We start from the raw sequence: 16,330 nt of genomic DNA, 5'->3' as shown, positions 1-16,330 counted from the left end.
CTTATTCTTCAGCTAGGGTTTAAGTCGTGATTATATTCCATGTAGAAGAATGTGTCTGTTATGTGAAGCTTAGTTTGATTTTTTTCACAGGCTGCTGGACTGATCTTTGTCTCTGTTTTTTTGTTGTTGTTGTTTGTTTGTTTGTTTTTGGTTTTTTTTCCCTGAATAAAATGTAGCATATTTTATATTCCTTTACTTGCATCTTTAAAGCTTTGTTTTATTCTTTCAGTAAAGCTGCTATGAACAGTATGACTGAAACTAGCCTCAGTGCTGAAATTAGTTCCTGCCTGTGCAGACTCTCACTCTGATATGCACTGATGGCTTTGCTGAAAGAAATTACCACACAGACTTCCCAAGCTTAGTCCCCCTCTGGGGCTCGGAGCAAATTGCTTAGCTTGTCTGTCCTGGTTTCCCAGCTGTGGAGTTGGAGTAATTTATTACGAGTGTCAGTCATAAGAATGCTGAGGGTTAAATCTGTGAGGACTGTATCTGCACAGTGTCTTTAGAGTGTCGAAGCAGTAACATATAATTGTAATTTTATTATTAATATTGGTTATTTCATTAAGGTGTAATTTTCTAGCAGCATTTGTGTAGATTAAACTCATTTCATCAATGATCTGGCATCCTTCCAGCAGCATTAACTCAGTTCAGACTCTGTCTAACAGTGAAACCTAAACATGCAGCTAGCTCTGTAAAGAAAACAGCAAATGCCTAAAGAAACCCATACTTTCTTGTTTTTAATCTAGACTGTGGACATCCATAAAGAAAAGGTCGCTCGCAGAGAGATAGGCATTTTGACGACCAATAAGAACACATCAAGAACTCACAAAATTATAGCACCAGCGAACATGGAACGTCCTGTAAGGTATATTCGAAAACCTATAGACTACACGGTGCTGGATGATGTTGGCCATGGCGTAAAGGTAAGAACTCCTGGACACTTGAGGACTCCAAGTAGCACAGAATAGGAGACAGGGTTGGGGCAGAATGTTACTGATAGTAAAATGTTTAGTTCCTTTGTGGTAGGAAGGATTATGGGTGTGATATGCTCCCACATACGAACATTTACAGTGAGGGTTTTTTGAGCAATGTTTTCCATAACCTTGTGACTGTCGGTGATAGTCACAGTCTCAGGAAATATTGGCTCATGATCTTAGGCTAATGACTTGTCAAAAAAGCCATGACTGACTTTTAAAATTATCACTACTTCCTCTTCTACATTAAGTTGTCACTGCCACTCAGTTTTTCTCAATAACTAAAGAAATAAAGGAAGTCATCTCTTATGGGGAAGTTGGCTGGTGGGGGTGGGTTTTTTTTGGTGGGTGAACAGAAGAAAGGGGGTCAGCTAGTTTGCATTTAAATTTCAGTGGCATTTGGTATCTTATTCCCGTTGGACAGCCTTATTTTCCTTTTCTCTCAATAAAAACCTTAATAAGATAACGCCTACCTCTCTTGAAATGGTTGTAGTTAGAGTAAATTAATTTAACACCATTTACTCCCTGGTCATCTTTTTATACAAAAATTCCTCTGTATCCCTCTAGACCAGGTGTTCAAGGTATATTCAGTTTGCAACAATCCTCTCTTGGATGGCATTTATTCAAAACTTGTGTATCCTCTAAAGCTTAGTGTGCTCTGGTCAGTCAGTTGTGCAGCTATATCAGCCCATCATGTGCCCTTTGAATTGCTGAGCTTGAGGAATCTTTTGGAATTACTTGGCACAACAGAGTACCAGGGTACCTCCTGCTTTGTAGCAGCCCTCCAGATGTCCACAGGAGTCTAATTCCAACACGAGTTAGAAAGCAGTTCTGTACCATGACAGCTGTAGACTATGAATTAATGTAGTCTACCTGATTTTTTTGTTTTGTTTATAGGTGAACTTGTATTAAACCTGTAACTCTTAGGATTGCTTTTTAGTAATAAATTAAGCCAGTCTTGATGAATAAGTCTTGTGTAGAAGCCTGACAGATGTGTTCTGAATTGCTAAAATAGAAACACTGCAGTCAGAGAAACTGATGATTTTTCAGTATAGTCTGCATTTGAGGAGAATTTTCTATGAATAGAGAGTACAGAAATTCAGTGTCAGGTTATTGGTTTCTGCATTTAAGTACTCCAGGGATCAAGTACTGTAGAAGACTCTAGAAGTCAAATAATTACTGTTAGTCTCTGAAATTGATGCTTTGCAAAACTACCTGCATTGTGCAGACTCAAAACAGATTGCTTGAAGGCAATGGTTATGAAGGCTGAGGTTATTAAGGGTTAGCTGTTGCATTTTCCAATATCAGTATTTACTTTTGGGAGTACTGGTGTATTTATTTGTGTGACCCTCTTTTTTCAGTGGGTGCTGTTTACCCATTTCTGGGCAGTTCTTACGGAATGGTTTTGGTAAAGGGGTTTTTTGAATGTTAGTGGTTTATTCCATACTAAAAGCTTGGTCTTTTCAGAGGTAAAAAAGCCTCTAGTAATAACCAAATTGTCAACTCAATTACAAGACAGCTGCAAATTACAGCTTGATATCGTTTCTTTGAGTGACTTGCCTAAGTCTGTTTTACAGCTGTGAAAAGCATGAAACACTTGGTATTTTCTATATAGACTTCTTACACAAATGAAATAAACTGCCAGCCAGACCTCAGGTATGTAGTTCAAGGTGGCTGCCGTGTGTTAGAGACACTGTTGAAAAGAGCGTGCAGAGTTAGTGAATGACACAATTAAATGTTTTTGCCATCTTATTACTTGGGTTCCAAGAGTGTGACACAGATCAAGGTTCTGAGGGAAGTAGCTTTCTCAGTCACCTATATGTAGGTAGTGGTGTTACAAGAAAATCAAACCGAAACAACTTCAGAAGCTGGATCAAGTCCTGTTGGAAGTCTGCAGAAATGAAAGATGATGCTGAGAATCTGAGTTGCCTCTTGAATCTGCAATTAGGGGAGAGCGTACAATAAACTGAATGACAAACCTTGTCTCCTCGAGAGTGCTTATTAAAAAATGCTTTAGTCTCTGTCAAGTCTTATTTTCTTGAGCAAAGATTTCACCCCAAGTTGAACAGCAACGTATCCAATAAGGCCTTAGAAGCCATGTTTTTCTAGAGAAAAATAAGTTTGGGGTCTGCTTAGAGCAGCTGTCAGTTTGACTAACCTGCAGGTGAGTAAAATACAGCACAACACATATATCGGTCTTTAAGTAGTAAATAAAAATCATACAACACTTTGAAATCTGTAGATTACAATTTATTGCTGTTAGTGGGACTCTGTTCTGGTGTAGGGTTTGATAAAGAAACATAAAGGAAAAATACAAGGATGAGAAATCAAGGATACAGAACAGATTATGCCCTATTTCTGCTTTTATGTGCTTAAACATTGATCCTAGGAAGAATGTTTTTTAAATATGCAGTATATTTTATGGGGTGATCCTGAGTTGTTTCATATGGAAAGTGTAGATAAAAAGAATGCCTTACAGAGTTAAAGAACAAAATTAGGGAGGTATGTAATCCTCAAGGTAAATGCTGTCTTCACCTTATATCTTCCATCTGAGCAAGTGCAAAACCACCTCCTGTGTATACTCAGAGTTATTTTCTTTGTCTCTGCTTGTTGTGGCTGTGTAGAAAGGATGCAAAAGCAGATGCATGTGCTTGGGGCATGGAGAAGGGCTCTGCATGCCGCCCTCTGTCTCACAGGCATGCAGCAGTTTCTGTGGGGGCAGGTGAGGGTGGAGGTAGCAGTGGTGGGTGAGCAGCTGCTCTCCATAGCAGCTTTCCTCACTGATGGGAGACACTTCCTTGGAAGGGAGTGCTGTTTCCTCCTCCAGCACGATCTTGGTTGAAAAGCTTTTGTAGAGCATCCTAGGATCACAGAGGTGCTTTCTCTTTCAGCCTGAAACCTCCATGGCAGCCCCAAAGTGCCCCAGCTGCTGCACTCCCTCCCTTTGCAGAGACACAGCAATGTCTCCAAAAGTTGCCTTTTTTTTTTTTTTTTTTTTAAATATATGCTCCTATGAAGCCGAGGCTAGCATCAGTCCGAATCAGGAGGGTTTTTTAAGTTGTTCTGCGAGCAAGAAGGCTTTCCTTTGCAATACAGATATGGCTCCAAGAAACACACAGGGAAGCATTTTTGCTGGTCTGTTAAGTGGTTGCTCAGCTGTCACCCTGTGGGCATAGGGGAATATAGCTAAAGTAATTCTTTCTAAACAAGAGTAAGTGTCATTATCTATCTTCCTGTGTAGAGCTTGGTTTAAAATTATTGGGCAGAGACTACTTTAACATTTCCTTCCTCCTCTTCTCCTTTTTTTTTTTTTGGTGAAAGGAAAGAAAAAAATACTGTGCCAGCAAATAAATAGGTCACACACAATTACTCATACAGAAAATCCTGAGTTTAAGAGCAGAGAGAAGGAGGAAGATTGGAAGCTGCCTTATAAACCTTGAATTTGCCCTTAAAAGCCAAATTCAAATTCGCCTTTGAATATATAATAATCTTCTTTTTGAATAGAGGGCAGGTGGAATTGCAGCAATTTCTGAAGTGGCAGCTAAGTAGGAAATTGAAGTGATGATGCCTTATGGTTAAAGGCAGATAAAATGTTGAATACATGCCTAATTGAATTGCCTAATAGCTGTAATTGGATCAAAATTGTTATATGGAACTAATAGTTCTTCAAAACCAAACTTGAATTGTATATGAAGATTGATCACTTTTCAGTTTTATTTTAAGGAAAAAATACTGTAATTTTGTCACCATATAGTAATTTGCATTTCAGCACATGAAAGCGGTAAGAAGCTTTTGAGCCCAGAAAGTTAAACAGGAGTTAAGCATTCAGAAATCTTTCTCAAGCTAATGGAATTTGGGAGGACTCCCTTAAAGCAGGGATTGGGCCAGAACCTGACAAGCACTAAGCTTAGAGAAGGGAGTCCTGCTCTCACCCTTGTGCTTCTCAGCATGTCCTGCTTGTCTGCAGTCCTTACGCTTATGTGTCAGTGCAAAACGAGAATGCAGATGAGATGCTGATGGGAGGGTGAAAGGCTACCCTGTAGGATAAGGCTGTTTATGTGTAGTTGCTGGAATATTAAGTTTTAAATAATTCAGCCTAATAAAACCCCAGTGAGATAGGGATCCTGAACTGGAGCTGCTGCTGCCTTTGTCCCCTTACCAGCCTCTGTCAGACATTCACGCTTCAAAGGATGTCATGTTGCCAGTTTCATTAGTGTCACATCATCCCTCTGGGGTCACGGCCAAACAGTAAATATTGCTGCAGGGTAAAAGAATGTTTCTCTGGGGGGAAAAGGAACTTCCAGTTGCCAACTCTAATGACTGTTGGGAGTGTTAACACTGTGTGCTTTCCATAGGGCCCTTGCTACCGGAAAGTCAGAAGTGTGCCTAGTGTCATCTGATACAGTGTAGGTTTCAAGCCATTCAGCTTGCAAAGGGAACGCAAAACTTTGAGGACTCTTTATTTTCTAATTTTTTTTCTATGCTAGCCTTACTTTGTTGCAGTTCGATTCCAAGTCACCAACTGAAAAATCTTGAACTATTTAAAAGCAGAAATCTAGATACCTTTCTCTGAACAAGACTAGTGAGTGCTGAGAGAACAATGTTAAGTTTGTCTATCATCCACAACTGGGTTTTGTATGCTAATGCTTTTTAATTGGAAAGTTTTTTTAAAAAAAAATAAATAAAGGAGAGAAGCAGTATTGACAAACTACATCTGGTTGCTGTTAACAGAAGACTATTGACTAGGTTGCAAGTATTAGTAGGAGAGGTTAAATTTCCCTCGAGAGACTTACCTACATATGTTCAGTTTTTAAAGAAATACTTACTTGAGACCTGCATTTCCTCAAAATAGTCTGCTTTATTATAGACTATAAGGAAATATATATAAAAATATTATAGACTATAAGGAAGAACAAATAAAAACTTCTGACCCATTCTGATAAGAAAATTGAGACACAGGAATTATTTCTTTAAAACTACACAGAACTAGTGTGGCAGAAGTGTTTTGCCCTGAGTGTCTGACACCCACATACAGTCTACCTGCTGAACAACATCTTTGATTACATATTCTACCAAATTCCAGTGTCCTGATTTCAGTAAGGAAACCATGGCTTGGTGCTTTACTGTATAGTTTTCTCAGGCAAAATCCCTACCTTCACATACAAGCACCTTCCCAGCTTCTGTTTTTCTTGCTCTGACTGCATCACCGTGTGATATTTCAGAACGGCCCCACTGATGAGACAGAAGGCAATCTTGTGCAAAATTGCCTAGCTGCACACACATAATAGCATTTCAAGAGGTCTTATGGCCAGCTACCTTTCTGTAGGGACATTCTCCCATGACTAATAAAGGAAGTACCTTTTTAAATAAAAGGGAGGTACAGTGAAGAGTGACCATGTGGGGTATTTTTTTCTGTTGTGGCTGACAGTTGTGATTATTGGTCAAAGATGACAGATCTTAGGCTGGTTATTGCTTTTACAGACCCTAGGTATAAAAGTTCCAAGTTGACCAGATAATTCCTGTTAATGGATATTAAACTAGCACACTTTTTAAACTCTTGTTTCCATTGAAGAGTATTTATATTGGGTGGTCTTTAATGACCTCTTTCAGTCATCCTAGGTATGGAAGGATGGAGCGTGAAAGTGGCTCTTTAAATTCAGGAGTCAGAGAAATAATGAGTGAATACAGCTGAGGAAATACAACCTGCATAGAGATTTGAAGTTTCTGCACTCTGAAATTGGAGAATTCATGGCTGAAATGTGTAGGAGAAATTTGCTGAATATCAGCATGATAAAGACTTTGCTTCTGTGTTCAAGTGGTCTTTTGTTTGCTTACAGATAAATTTGCTCACAGAAATGAGTTATTTGCAACCATCCCTACCCCTAGTTTTCCAGTAGCTCAAATGATGGCTTTATAGTTCCCTGAATCATGACTAATGCTCCTCCATGACTTGTTACTTGGCATGAAAACTATTAAAAACAGTTAGATGGTTTCCTCCTGAGGCCAGCCAGTGGAGTCCCTCAATGTCTTGATATCCTTTGACTACCAGTGGGTACTTCTGAATTCCTCTCACCCTTCCTTTTCATGCCATTCTTGGTCTTGTTCCTTTGACCTCAGTTACAGCAACCTGCAGTTACTGCCTTTGGCAGCAGGTGTTTTTGTACTCTTCAGACTACCAGAACTGAGTATGCTGGAATTGCCAGAAGAGTTGCCTTAAGCAAATAAGTCTCTTGGTATTAGCAGTCATTGCTTGTCCTTCCAAACCCACAGCTGAAGTTCTAAAGTCCATGTACTCTAAATTCCTGGCATGAGTTGCAGGAGCAGCCTCAATTTTGGCTTTGATAAATACCTTGCATGGCTGTTGCCAACACCTGTTCTGCCTGTGTCCTTAATTGCTTTGCTCCTTTCCAGCCCACTGCTGGCTCTAAGTCCTAGGCCAGCCTGCTCTCCCATGCTGTCCAAACCCTGTGATGTGTCACTTCCCTGGCCGTGACATTTTGGAAATGCAGCAGCATTGACTCGTTTCTCAAACCAGAGATTCTGGTTTCTTTCTCCTAGTTTTGTGACAGCCCTTAAAGCTTTATGCAGGACAGCCACATGCTTGTTGGGTTTTCGTGGGAAAGGCAAGATTGTTCTGCTTGCTTTTTTTAAAGCATGATCTGCTATATCGTTGCAAGAAACCCCAACCAGTACTGCTGCCTACCCTATTTCCTTCCTGGGAACATCCTGGTCTATCTAGTTCTCACCCTCAGCATCACAAGCATCCCCAGCAAGCCTACAGACTGTTTTTGTTCTGCTGTGTGTCATCCAGGATGCTTTTATCGGGTTGAGAAGTCTCTTGTGTGTGCAGTAATACAAGTTAGCAGGACGAGAAGGGAATCACGCTCCTCACAGCTTCTTCAGGAGTTCTCAGTGATGCTCTTCATTTCACTAAGCTTTTTTTCCTTTTGTACCTCCTGTCTTATTTTATACCCTCTCAGAACAGTTTCTTCCCTCTGCAAGCTGTGAACTGTATGCATGCTGCTGCTTCTCCTCCTCATGCCCTGCATCTCCCTCCTTCCTGGCTCTGACCCTCCTGGTTCTAATCAGGCACTTGGCGATGGTTGTGTTCTGCCAAGAGGCTGCCTGGCCTGGAGGCATTTGAGAGATGCTTGCACATACATTAAGAACATACCTGCCACTCCTTTTAGTTTTCTGCTGCCTTTTTTCACCTTCTTCTTCAAATCACAGTCTAGAGCCTGCTGCATAAACTGTTCTCGATTCCAAGCAGGTTTTTTTTAATTGCTTAGAAAGCATCACATTTGGTTTTCAGACCAAGAAATGCAGCAGTGTTGACCTCATAAGCTCAGCCAATAAATTAAAAAAAAAAAAAAAAAGTCTCCTGCTAATTAATTAGCTTGTTAACCATGATTAAATAGCCATATGGTTCATCTTGCTTTGGTTCATTTGCTTTCCCCCCTTACTTAGGTCTTTTGGATCAGGAGTTGCTTTCCCATGTGAATCTCAGTTCCTTTTGTGTTCTGGCCTTCTGTTTTCCTACCTGTATGACTCTTGTTTATATTGACAGCAACAGAGAGGACCTCTATAGACCTTTTTACATATAGGAAGCAGTATGACAACAGTATCTAATTCTGAACAGTCAAGTGTGTATCTGTCTGTATATTGTTTAACTGTTATCAAAAGAGGTGAAGCTCACCTCATGTAGTCCTAGAGACAGGAATAAAGGTCAAGAGCTGTTGAACTGCAGATAAATGTTTACTGTACACTAATAGTGTACTTAGCAGTAGAAACGTTTGAAATAAGATGAAGATTAACTGAATCATTGCTACGTGTTGATATTCAGACTCACTGCAGTTGGAGGCAGAATGAAACAGGGATTAGGAGGGGCGTGGAAGTACTCCCCATAAGGGCTGAGTGACACTTGCATAAGGGAAGGAAAGAAAGGGAGCTTTTTGGTTTTATATTTTTGAGGCAGGCAAATTTAGTAGTAGAGGCTGGATAAAAAACCATGCCACACTTCCTTTTAAGCCTTCAAAAATGTTTCTAGCTATGTCTGCTGGGGAAGGACAGAACGAAGAGTTTCATTTTTTGGGATCTTTTAACAAATTCCTTGAATTATGCCATTGCTGTTGGCAGCTGGTGAAGTAAGAGGAAGGGTCACATATTCCTGTGAGAAGAGAAAACAAATTTCATTACTAAAGGCCTGTTTTAAAAATACACTGCTTGGGAGAGTACTCTGACATCTTGGAAAGTGAACCTGTATGTTTATCAATGAAATAAGTACGTGGGGACAGAGGTGGTTTAAATGCCTGTGAACTCTGCTGATGAACTTCTGCCCAGGCTGGGAGTAAATGGGTTGACCCTCAAATTTACTTACCAGAGCTAAACTTTTTAATCTGAATTTTGGAACAGGATTTACGTTCCTGTTACTGTAGTATGAATAACTTAAGGGCCGTAGCTTTCAAGCTTTTTTGACTGGTGAACCCCAGCTGTTTTTCATTGGTTTTGCAGCCTCAAATGCATGTTTGGTGTATAGCATGTTTTAATTACTTTTTTTACTGAGTTCATGGATGCCTTTAAACTAGTCTGTGTTTCTTGGAGGAGAAGAAGATGCAAACCACAGTTTGAAATGTTCTGCCTTAGAAGGCTTGTTCTGGACCTAAAAGTTTAATTTCAAACAACCTCAAAAAAAGCATTGGGATAATTTTGGTTTGGGGTGTTTGTGTTTGCCTTGGTGAAATTAACCCTTTTGAAAATATGAGTGCCTATCCCCCTGTCCCACTCCCCCATGACCCCCTTCCTCCTCCCCAAAATGAAAGAACTTGGCTTGAGTTTATTTAAAATGTTATATTTTCCTTATGAGACCAAGTTTTGATTTTTTTTCCCCTCTGCAATCACAAGGGCTGTTAAAATGATACAGTGGAGTCATATAATGACTTGATTCTAAGAGCTAAAATTTCAGCATAACAATCATTATATCCCTGCCAACACAGTTTTGAGCACCCAGCATTGTGCTGGCTTGAGTCAGATTTCAATCAATAAACCAGAGGTGAAAGGCACTGCTGCTCTCATCCTGTTTGAAAATTCTCTTTTCTTTATTTACCATTCAATGCAGCAGCTAGGATTTCTTGAAAACATACGAAGGTTAAGTGTCAAAGCAACAGGCCCATTGATTCTCTGCATATTGCTGAAAGTGTGGTTTTGTGAACCAATTCTTAAGTGCATATTGCCATTGAAATGGCACTGTTTTGGTTTTGGACTGGAATGATCAGCAGAGGGCTTTTCAACTCTTTACTGCCCATGAGGAACCTGGCAGACATATCTGGCAAAGCTTAGCTAAACTTAATTTTGACACAAATGCTTTTCCTGCGGTCGCTTCACCAGACACCAAATTTTCAGTAACTGACACAGCAGAATGTCTCTTAGTGTACTGGGATGAGCTAATTATCAGTAGACATAAATAATTTCTTTAAAATGTGATTATCTTTAGTTTAACCTGTCATATCACTTGTGATGGATCTGCCATTAATTTGTGCCTTTTTCCCCCTTTTTTTTGCCAACGTTAAGTGGCTAAAAGCCAAGGTAAGAAGTGTTATTTCTCCTTTGACCCACAGTGCCTCATGTGACTGATAGTAGAGGCTGCAGAGCCATTAAAACTGAAAACTAGCGCTCTTACACTCTCTTCTGCTTTCCATAGGATATTTAGATTAAACATGCTATACTTTTTTTTTTCATTTGCAGCATTTAGTGTGTCAATATATCTGTGATACATTGACATCTGCATTTATACATAGATACATTAATTTCTCTAACACATATAGTGCTTTGCTCTGAATTTGGTAGATGCCTTGATTCCCTTCACTTACATTTTTTGCAGGAGACTTCCCAGACAACCTGAATGACTCTGTTAGTCAAATAGCAGGGGAAGATTGAGAAATTCTTGGCCATGCTGGCTGTATTATACTGTCAGTGTTAAAGTTTGATTTAAATTATTAACATCCGAATGGCAACGAATACAAATGTGGCTTTCCTTTAAGGAAAAAAATGATAGAAGACATTTGTTCATGAACTTGTCAATTGTCTACCTTTCTGATGTCTGTTGTTAATTAATAGTGAAAATAACATTAAGCTTGTGTTTAGACTCTTTGTATTTACTGGTGTCTGTCTCGTGTAGCTGAAAACTTGCTGTTTGACAGCTGTCTGGGAATTCTCACTTCATATTCTTATACTTAAAAAAAAAAGCTGTCAGTAATAGAGCTGCTCTGTTATAAAAATAAAATCATGTTTTCCCTTATTTCAGCATGGAAATAACCAGCCTGCAAGAACTGGCACCTTGTCAAGAACAAATCCGCCTACACAAAAACCACCAAGTCCTCCCATGTCAGGCCGGGGAACTCTGGGGTAAGAATGGACCGTCTGGTCCCTCCTGTGTAGCAGAAATTTTTAATTGTGCCACTGTTGGTGTTTCTTGAATTCATGGTTAAATGGCAATTCTGGTTGCCTTTAGCAAGGGGAAAAAAAAAAAATCACAATAACCTTTTCTGTGTGAACCCCTTCAGCTGCATTGACTCTTGTTTTCAGGATGACTGAAAGAATTTTTTTTTTCACGGGGAAGGATTTAATATGGATATGGGTAAATGAGGAGGCTACTGTTATTCCTGACTTTTGAGGAGAATTCCTTAGTGACAGAAATGAATCTTGAAGTTTAACTTCAGTGGAGGAAAGGCTTTACGAGTAAAGTTCTTGTCTACTCATTTCTTAATGTTAGAAGAGCTGTGAAGTGGCTGTTTGCGCTGTAGTTGTTGCATTATCTAAGCAAAATTTATGGCATTGTGAACACAGTGGCAACATTGATTCTTGCTGGCTTGTGCATTTTTATTTTTATACTTAAATGAGGAAGGATTTTGCTATTCCCAAGTCCCACTGTGAGCAGAGTTCCCTGCATCTATTTTGCTTTTGTGGACCTGTGGGGAGTGAAATCTGCTTATCTTGGTGTGCCAGCAAGTAGCTATTGCTAGAGACCAAAACATTAATACTTGAGAAGCTCAGTGCATGTGCCTTATGGTTTTGTCTGTCCAACTGTGCCACATCTTCCAAAAGGGCATCCTAAATGACCTTCTGCTTGTTTGTCACACTCAGCCTTCTCCTTATACTGTGTGGGACTGAGGCATTGCAAAGCTGGCTGGCATGGTTGTGTTGGCTTCAGGTATGTTGTCTAAAGAGAAAGAAAGCTGGAAAAATGAGGAATAATGAGATGGAGCAGGGTGGAGATCCAGAGCAATGATCAAGGAAAATTAGAAGCAGCAACTCCTTTTGTTGAAGACTTAGCAATTTTTAATCCCTATTTGATGCTTTGGTGGTAGTGTTTGCTGCATATTCCACAGAGAAATTAACCTAGAGGTTTCCTCAGTGTGTTTTCTGAAAATTCCCATTGCTCAAGGGCATGAAATCAGTATTCCAATTGTCTCTTATCCCAGCTGAGAGAGTAGTTTATCAGCCCTGGGAACCAGGGTAGCACTTTCATGTCCTCTTGGATGCTTGCTAGTGAAACACTGATGTACTGGTAAGCTGCCTCTCTCAGTACTCCCCCCTGAACAAGCCAGAGCTGCTTGCATGCCTTAGCTGATGCCTGATAAGGATTAATCAGCTGAATGTCATTTCCAGATGAGCTTGACAAGCGGCAGCAGTTGGCTGAGGGGGAGGAATAATGTGGGTTTGTAAGAGAGATTTCTATCTGCCCTTCTTGTTCAGGAAGTAGTGTTCTTGTCTCGAGCAGCCGTGTTCCTCCAAAGCATGAAATACCACAGGCGTGACTTACTCTAATTTATGCAGAAAACATCGCTAGGAACCGCAAGGATGCTACTCTTCTCCCTTTGATCCAGAAAACAGAGATAAGTATGTAAAACCAGAATGAGCTTAGTGTGTGACATCGGCCTTTAAGTAGGTGCTGCCTGTTGTGCAGCTCGTCCCTCCAAGGCAGGGCTGTCCAAAGGAAAGTGGTGGGGAGGGAATCCTGCATGGAAATCACGCAGAGTGAAAAGTGAACGGGGCTGAAGTAAGCAGGGGTCTCTTCACAGGACCAAGGAGAGATTATGGAAGTCATTGAGTGCTCAGGTTGGAAGTACCGTGGAAGAATAAGTGGATTGCTGGAGCTGGATGTGGCAGGAGTAGTTGAAGTCATTCCTTGAGGGTCCCGGAGCAAAGCAAGGCCCTGGGCTCCCTGTAGCTCTCCCTGGTGGTAAGGGCTCCCAGGGTCACCCTGAAACATTGGGGAATACTGAGGTGGGGAGCTCTGAGCAGTGTCAGGAAACAATATTTTTGTCTTCTGTCTATAACAATTTATTATTAGAACCTTTCAAAGAAGAAAGTGGAAATATGGTAACTGCTTTCAGATACTGTGGTGTTTGTAAATTAGCATGTCTGTATGAAGAACTCCAGATGATTTTAACATGCAGGGTGTCACTACCTAGAGATCTGCCAAAAGAGATCAGTTCTGGGAAAAAAGAAATTTTGTATTCTGGTTGAAAGCAATAGAGACCTAAAGACTATCAAATAAAAATTATAAGCAGGGAAGACTGTTAATGTGCTTCCAGCTGAAATAACCTCGAAAAGTAAGTTTAGTACTGTTGCTTTTCATAATGTAGAAAGAAAGTCAGTAAGTGTTTTAGAATACCGGGAAACTGTATAACTTAGCAACTCAGTTATAACCAGTAACTGAACAAATTAATAAATGCCAGTAGTTCAGTATTTTTGGTTTTCCTTAGCTCTGGTGCATCGCCAAATTCTGTGTTTTGCAGTGGCTCTCTCAGTTACTGGCGAGAACTGAAGAGCTCTGCGATTCAGTACAATAAATGCACTGTTCTTATGGCAGTAACGGGTCTGGTAAATAGATCTTGAAAGATCTGTGTTATATTTTTGACTTGATGCAGTCTGCTAGGTTGGAATTCTCTGGGCTTCCACTTTCTTGGGCCACAAAATGGAGACAATGAAGCTCATCTGTGAGGCACTTTGAGATCTGCTTATGTGAGATGAGGTTGCTTGATTACTGTGTGAAGCAGTGCTCCTAGGAAAAGCATTGGTGATTGCAAATGTCACTTGTTCTGTGAATCTTGATTCAGCCTTGCTGGTGTCTTAATGAGATGAATACCTTTTGCCAAGAATGCTTTTGGAAAGGATTCTGATGGGGGGGAGGGAAGAGGAGATTGGTACAACAGAAATTAGTCATTTGCTGACAGGTAACCCGGGGTGTTATGCAGATGTAGCTGTTGTATGTTAGGTTGCTCAAATAATGTGTTTTGTGTGGTTAGTTTAGTTTAGGCTTTTTTGACCAGTTTATGTGCTCTAGCTCAACTTGTATGGATCTGTCTGTGTAAGGATACTTTGGGCTGGTGACTGTGACCTGTCTATCCTGCCCATTGGAATTTTAATATACAGCAGTGTGGGTCACTGCAGTGATCTTCCATGAAAAATTTAGAAAACAAATGGATTTATAACTTCGCTTATTTATCCTTTTAATCTTCTGATTCTTTATCTTTCTGTCTTCAAATCTTTTTTTCCTTGACCAGACGAAATACTCCTTACAAAACCCTGGAGCCAGTCAAACCGCCAACAGTCCCGAATGATTACATGACCAGCCCCGCCAGGCTGGGCAGTCAGCACAGTCCAGGAAGGACAGCTTCCTTGAACCAGAGGCCACGAACACACAGGTAGGATGTTTTCCCACAGTAACTCTTTGCTGCCTGGCAAGCCAATGTTTACTAAAGTCACAGAAAAGCTTTGAAGCTTTGTGCCTCTCGGCTTTTTGTTGAAAGGCATAAAGGTGAGTTAGTCTACCACTGCATCATTAGAACTTTACTGCATTGCTGACATCTGTGATATGAAGAAGTGCCTTCATATTCAATATTCTGAGTGTAGCTTTTTAAAACTTGTTATTTTCTTCTTGAATTGCAAGGCTAAATGTTCCTCCGAGTCTCTTGAGTGAGTTCATTTTTTTTTTTCAACTTGATTTTTTATCACAGGAGTCAAACTGCAGGGAAAAAACAGATGAAAGAATTCAATGTAGTTAGAAGTAAAAGGTTAGCTTGTTTTTTAGAGAGATTCTCTCTTAATACTTTTCTTTTTTTAAAAAACTCCCAGTAGGCAGTTAAACATGGTAGGTCAATAACAGGGATTGAGAGAGTATTTTAGACACAGTTGGTGATTAAATACTGTCAGAATTAAATAACTTCTAAATGTCGCTCTATGAGGATCTTGTTAGTCTGTTTAGCTGGCTATCATGAATGCTTCTTACTCCTGTCTCACAAAATCTTCTTTTATGTAGGCTGCAGTTAGAAATTCAGCTGCAACCATAGTGACAAGATCAAGGTCTTCAGCGACAGAACACTAATTTTGAAGGAATTGTCTTGGCTTCCATTTCAGATCACTGATTTTCGTTTTTGTAACATTATTTTCTAAAGAGATCTATTTGAATGACTTGCACTTGACTCTTGATTGAGTTACAGCTATCAAGGAGTGGTAAATAAACTAGAACTTCAATGAGTACTCTTAACTGATATGGATGAACTTGGCTTCAAAACATCTTAGCTGCTTAGTTTCCTTTACATTAACCATTTAATGCATATAAATTCAAGACTTGAACTAAGGAGTGCTCTTAGATAAGAATAAGGACAGATTCTACCTGCATTTTGATTCTTTTTCAGTTTCCTCTAAGAAAATAAATGTTACGGCCTCTGAAGGCGTATGTAGAAATGTTATCCAATAGTTCACTAAGTTTTGCGTTGCTGGCATCTGGTTTGTATATCATATGACATTAGACAAATTTTGATCTGGCTGTACTGTTACCTTTCAGACCATCTTAGAAACAAACTTCTCATACATAAAAGGTGTGTGCATGAGTAGTGGTAAATGTTAGATGTACAGAAAATTAGGCACACTGTACCTGACACCCCACCCCAGGTGGTTTATCATGAAAACTTAGCAACTAAATCTAAACTTCTGCTCTGAGCAGAGGAAATGTTCCTTCAGCTGACAGCATAATTAATTCTAAATAATTATTTAAAGTTTAGCCATGAAATCTTCCAGCCCCAGCATACTACTTTCAATTATTACCAGGCCCCTGACCTACTCCTGCATGTTGAGATTGTGGGGGTCTTCACAGAAGACTAAAGAAGCTGGGTAGTTGTAAAAGTAATTTATTGCATGCCTAAATCAGCCTCATGAAGGTGGAGTTGTTACAGTTTGTGCCATTATGCAGAAAGCTGCCTAGCATGAAGTCCCCAAGTCCCATGCAGAAGCAGCAGTAGCTTAGCAGCAGCATCCATCCGTGATGTGTGTGTTCCCTTAGTGATCTCCAGCAT

At 40.0% G+C, this 16,330-nt stretch overlaps 1 protein-coding gene across 10 annotated transcripts in view; it reads left to right on the top strand.

The window, feature by feature from the left end:
- ABI1 (abl interactor 1) overlaps positions 1–16,330 on the top strand; it is a 78,412-nt gene that overhangs the window by 48,668 nt on the left and 13,414 nt on the right. For 5 of the 10 annotated variants that reach the window (XM_040055703.2, XM_040055761.2, XM_040055769.2 and 2 more), the window contains exons 3-6: positions 747–923; positions 10,542–10,556; positions 11,275–11,375; positions 14,540–14,680. In XM_040055703.2, coding sequence (XP_039911637.1) covers positions 747–923; positions 10,542–10,556; positions 11,275–11,375; positions 14,540–14,680 — 434 coding nt within the window. The remainder of the gene's footprint in view (positions 1–746; positions 924–10,541; positions 10,557–11,274; positions 11,376–14,539; positions 14,681–16,330) is intronic. The other 5 variants (XM_040055736.2, XM_040055752.2, XM_040055727.2 and 2 more) reach the window with 1 other exon arrangement.

The sequence above is a fragment of the Hirundo rustica genome, chromosome 1, assembly GCF_015227805.2.
Source record: "Hirundo rustica isolate bHirRus1 chromosome 1, bHirRus1.pri.v3, whole genome shotgun sequence".
Classification (NCBI taxonomy): domain Eukaryota; kingdom Metazoa; phylum Chordata; class Aves; order Passeriformes; family Hirundinidae; genus Hirundo; species Hirundo rustica.
The sequence above is the reverse complement of the archived record's forward strand: the minus strand, read 5'-3'. Positions and strand labels throughout refer to the sequence as shown.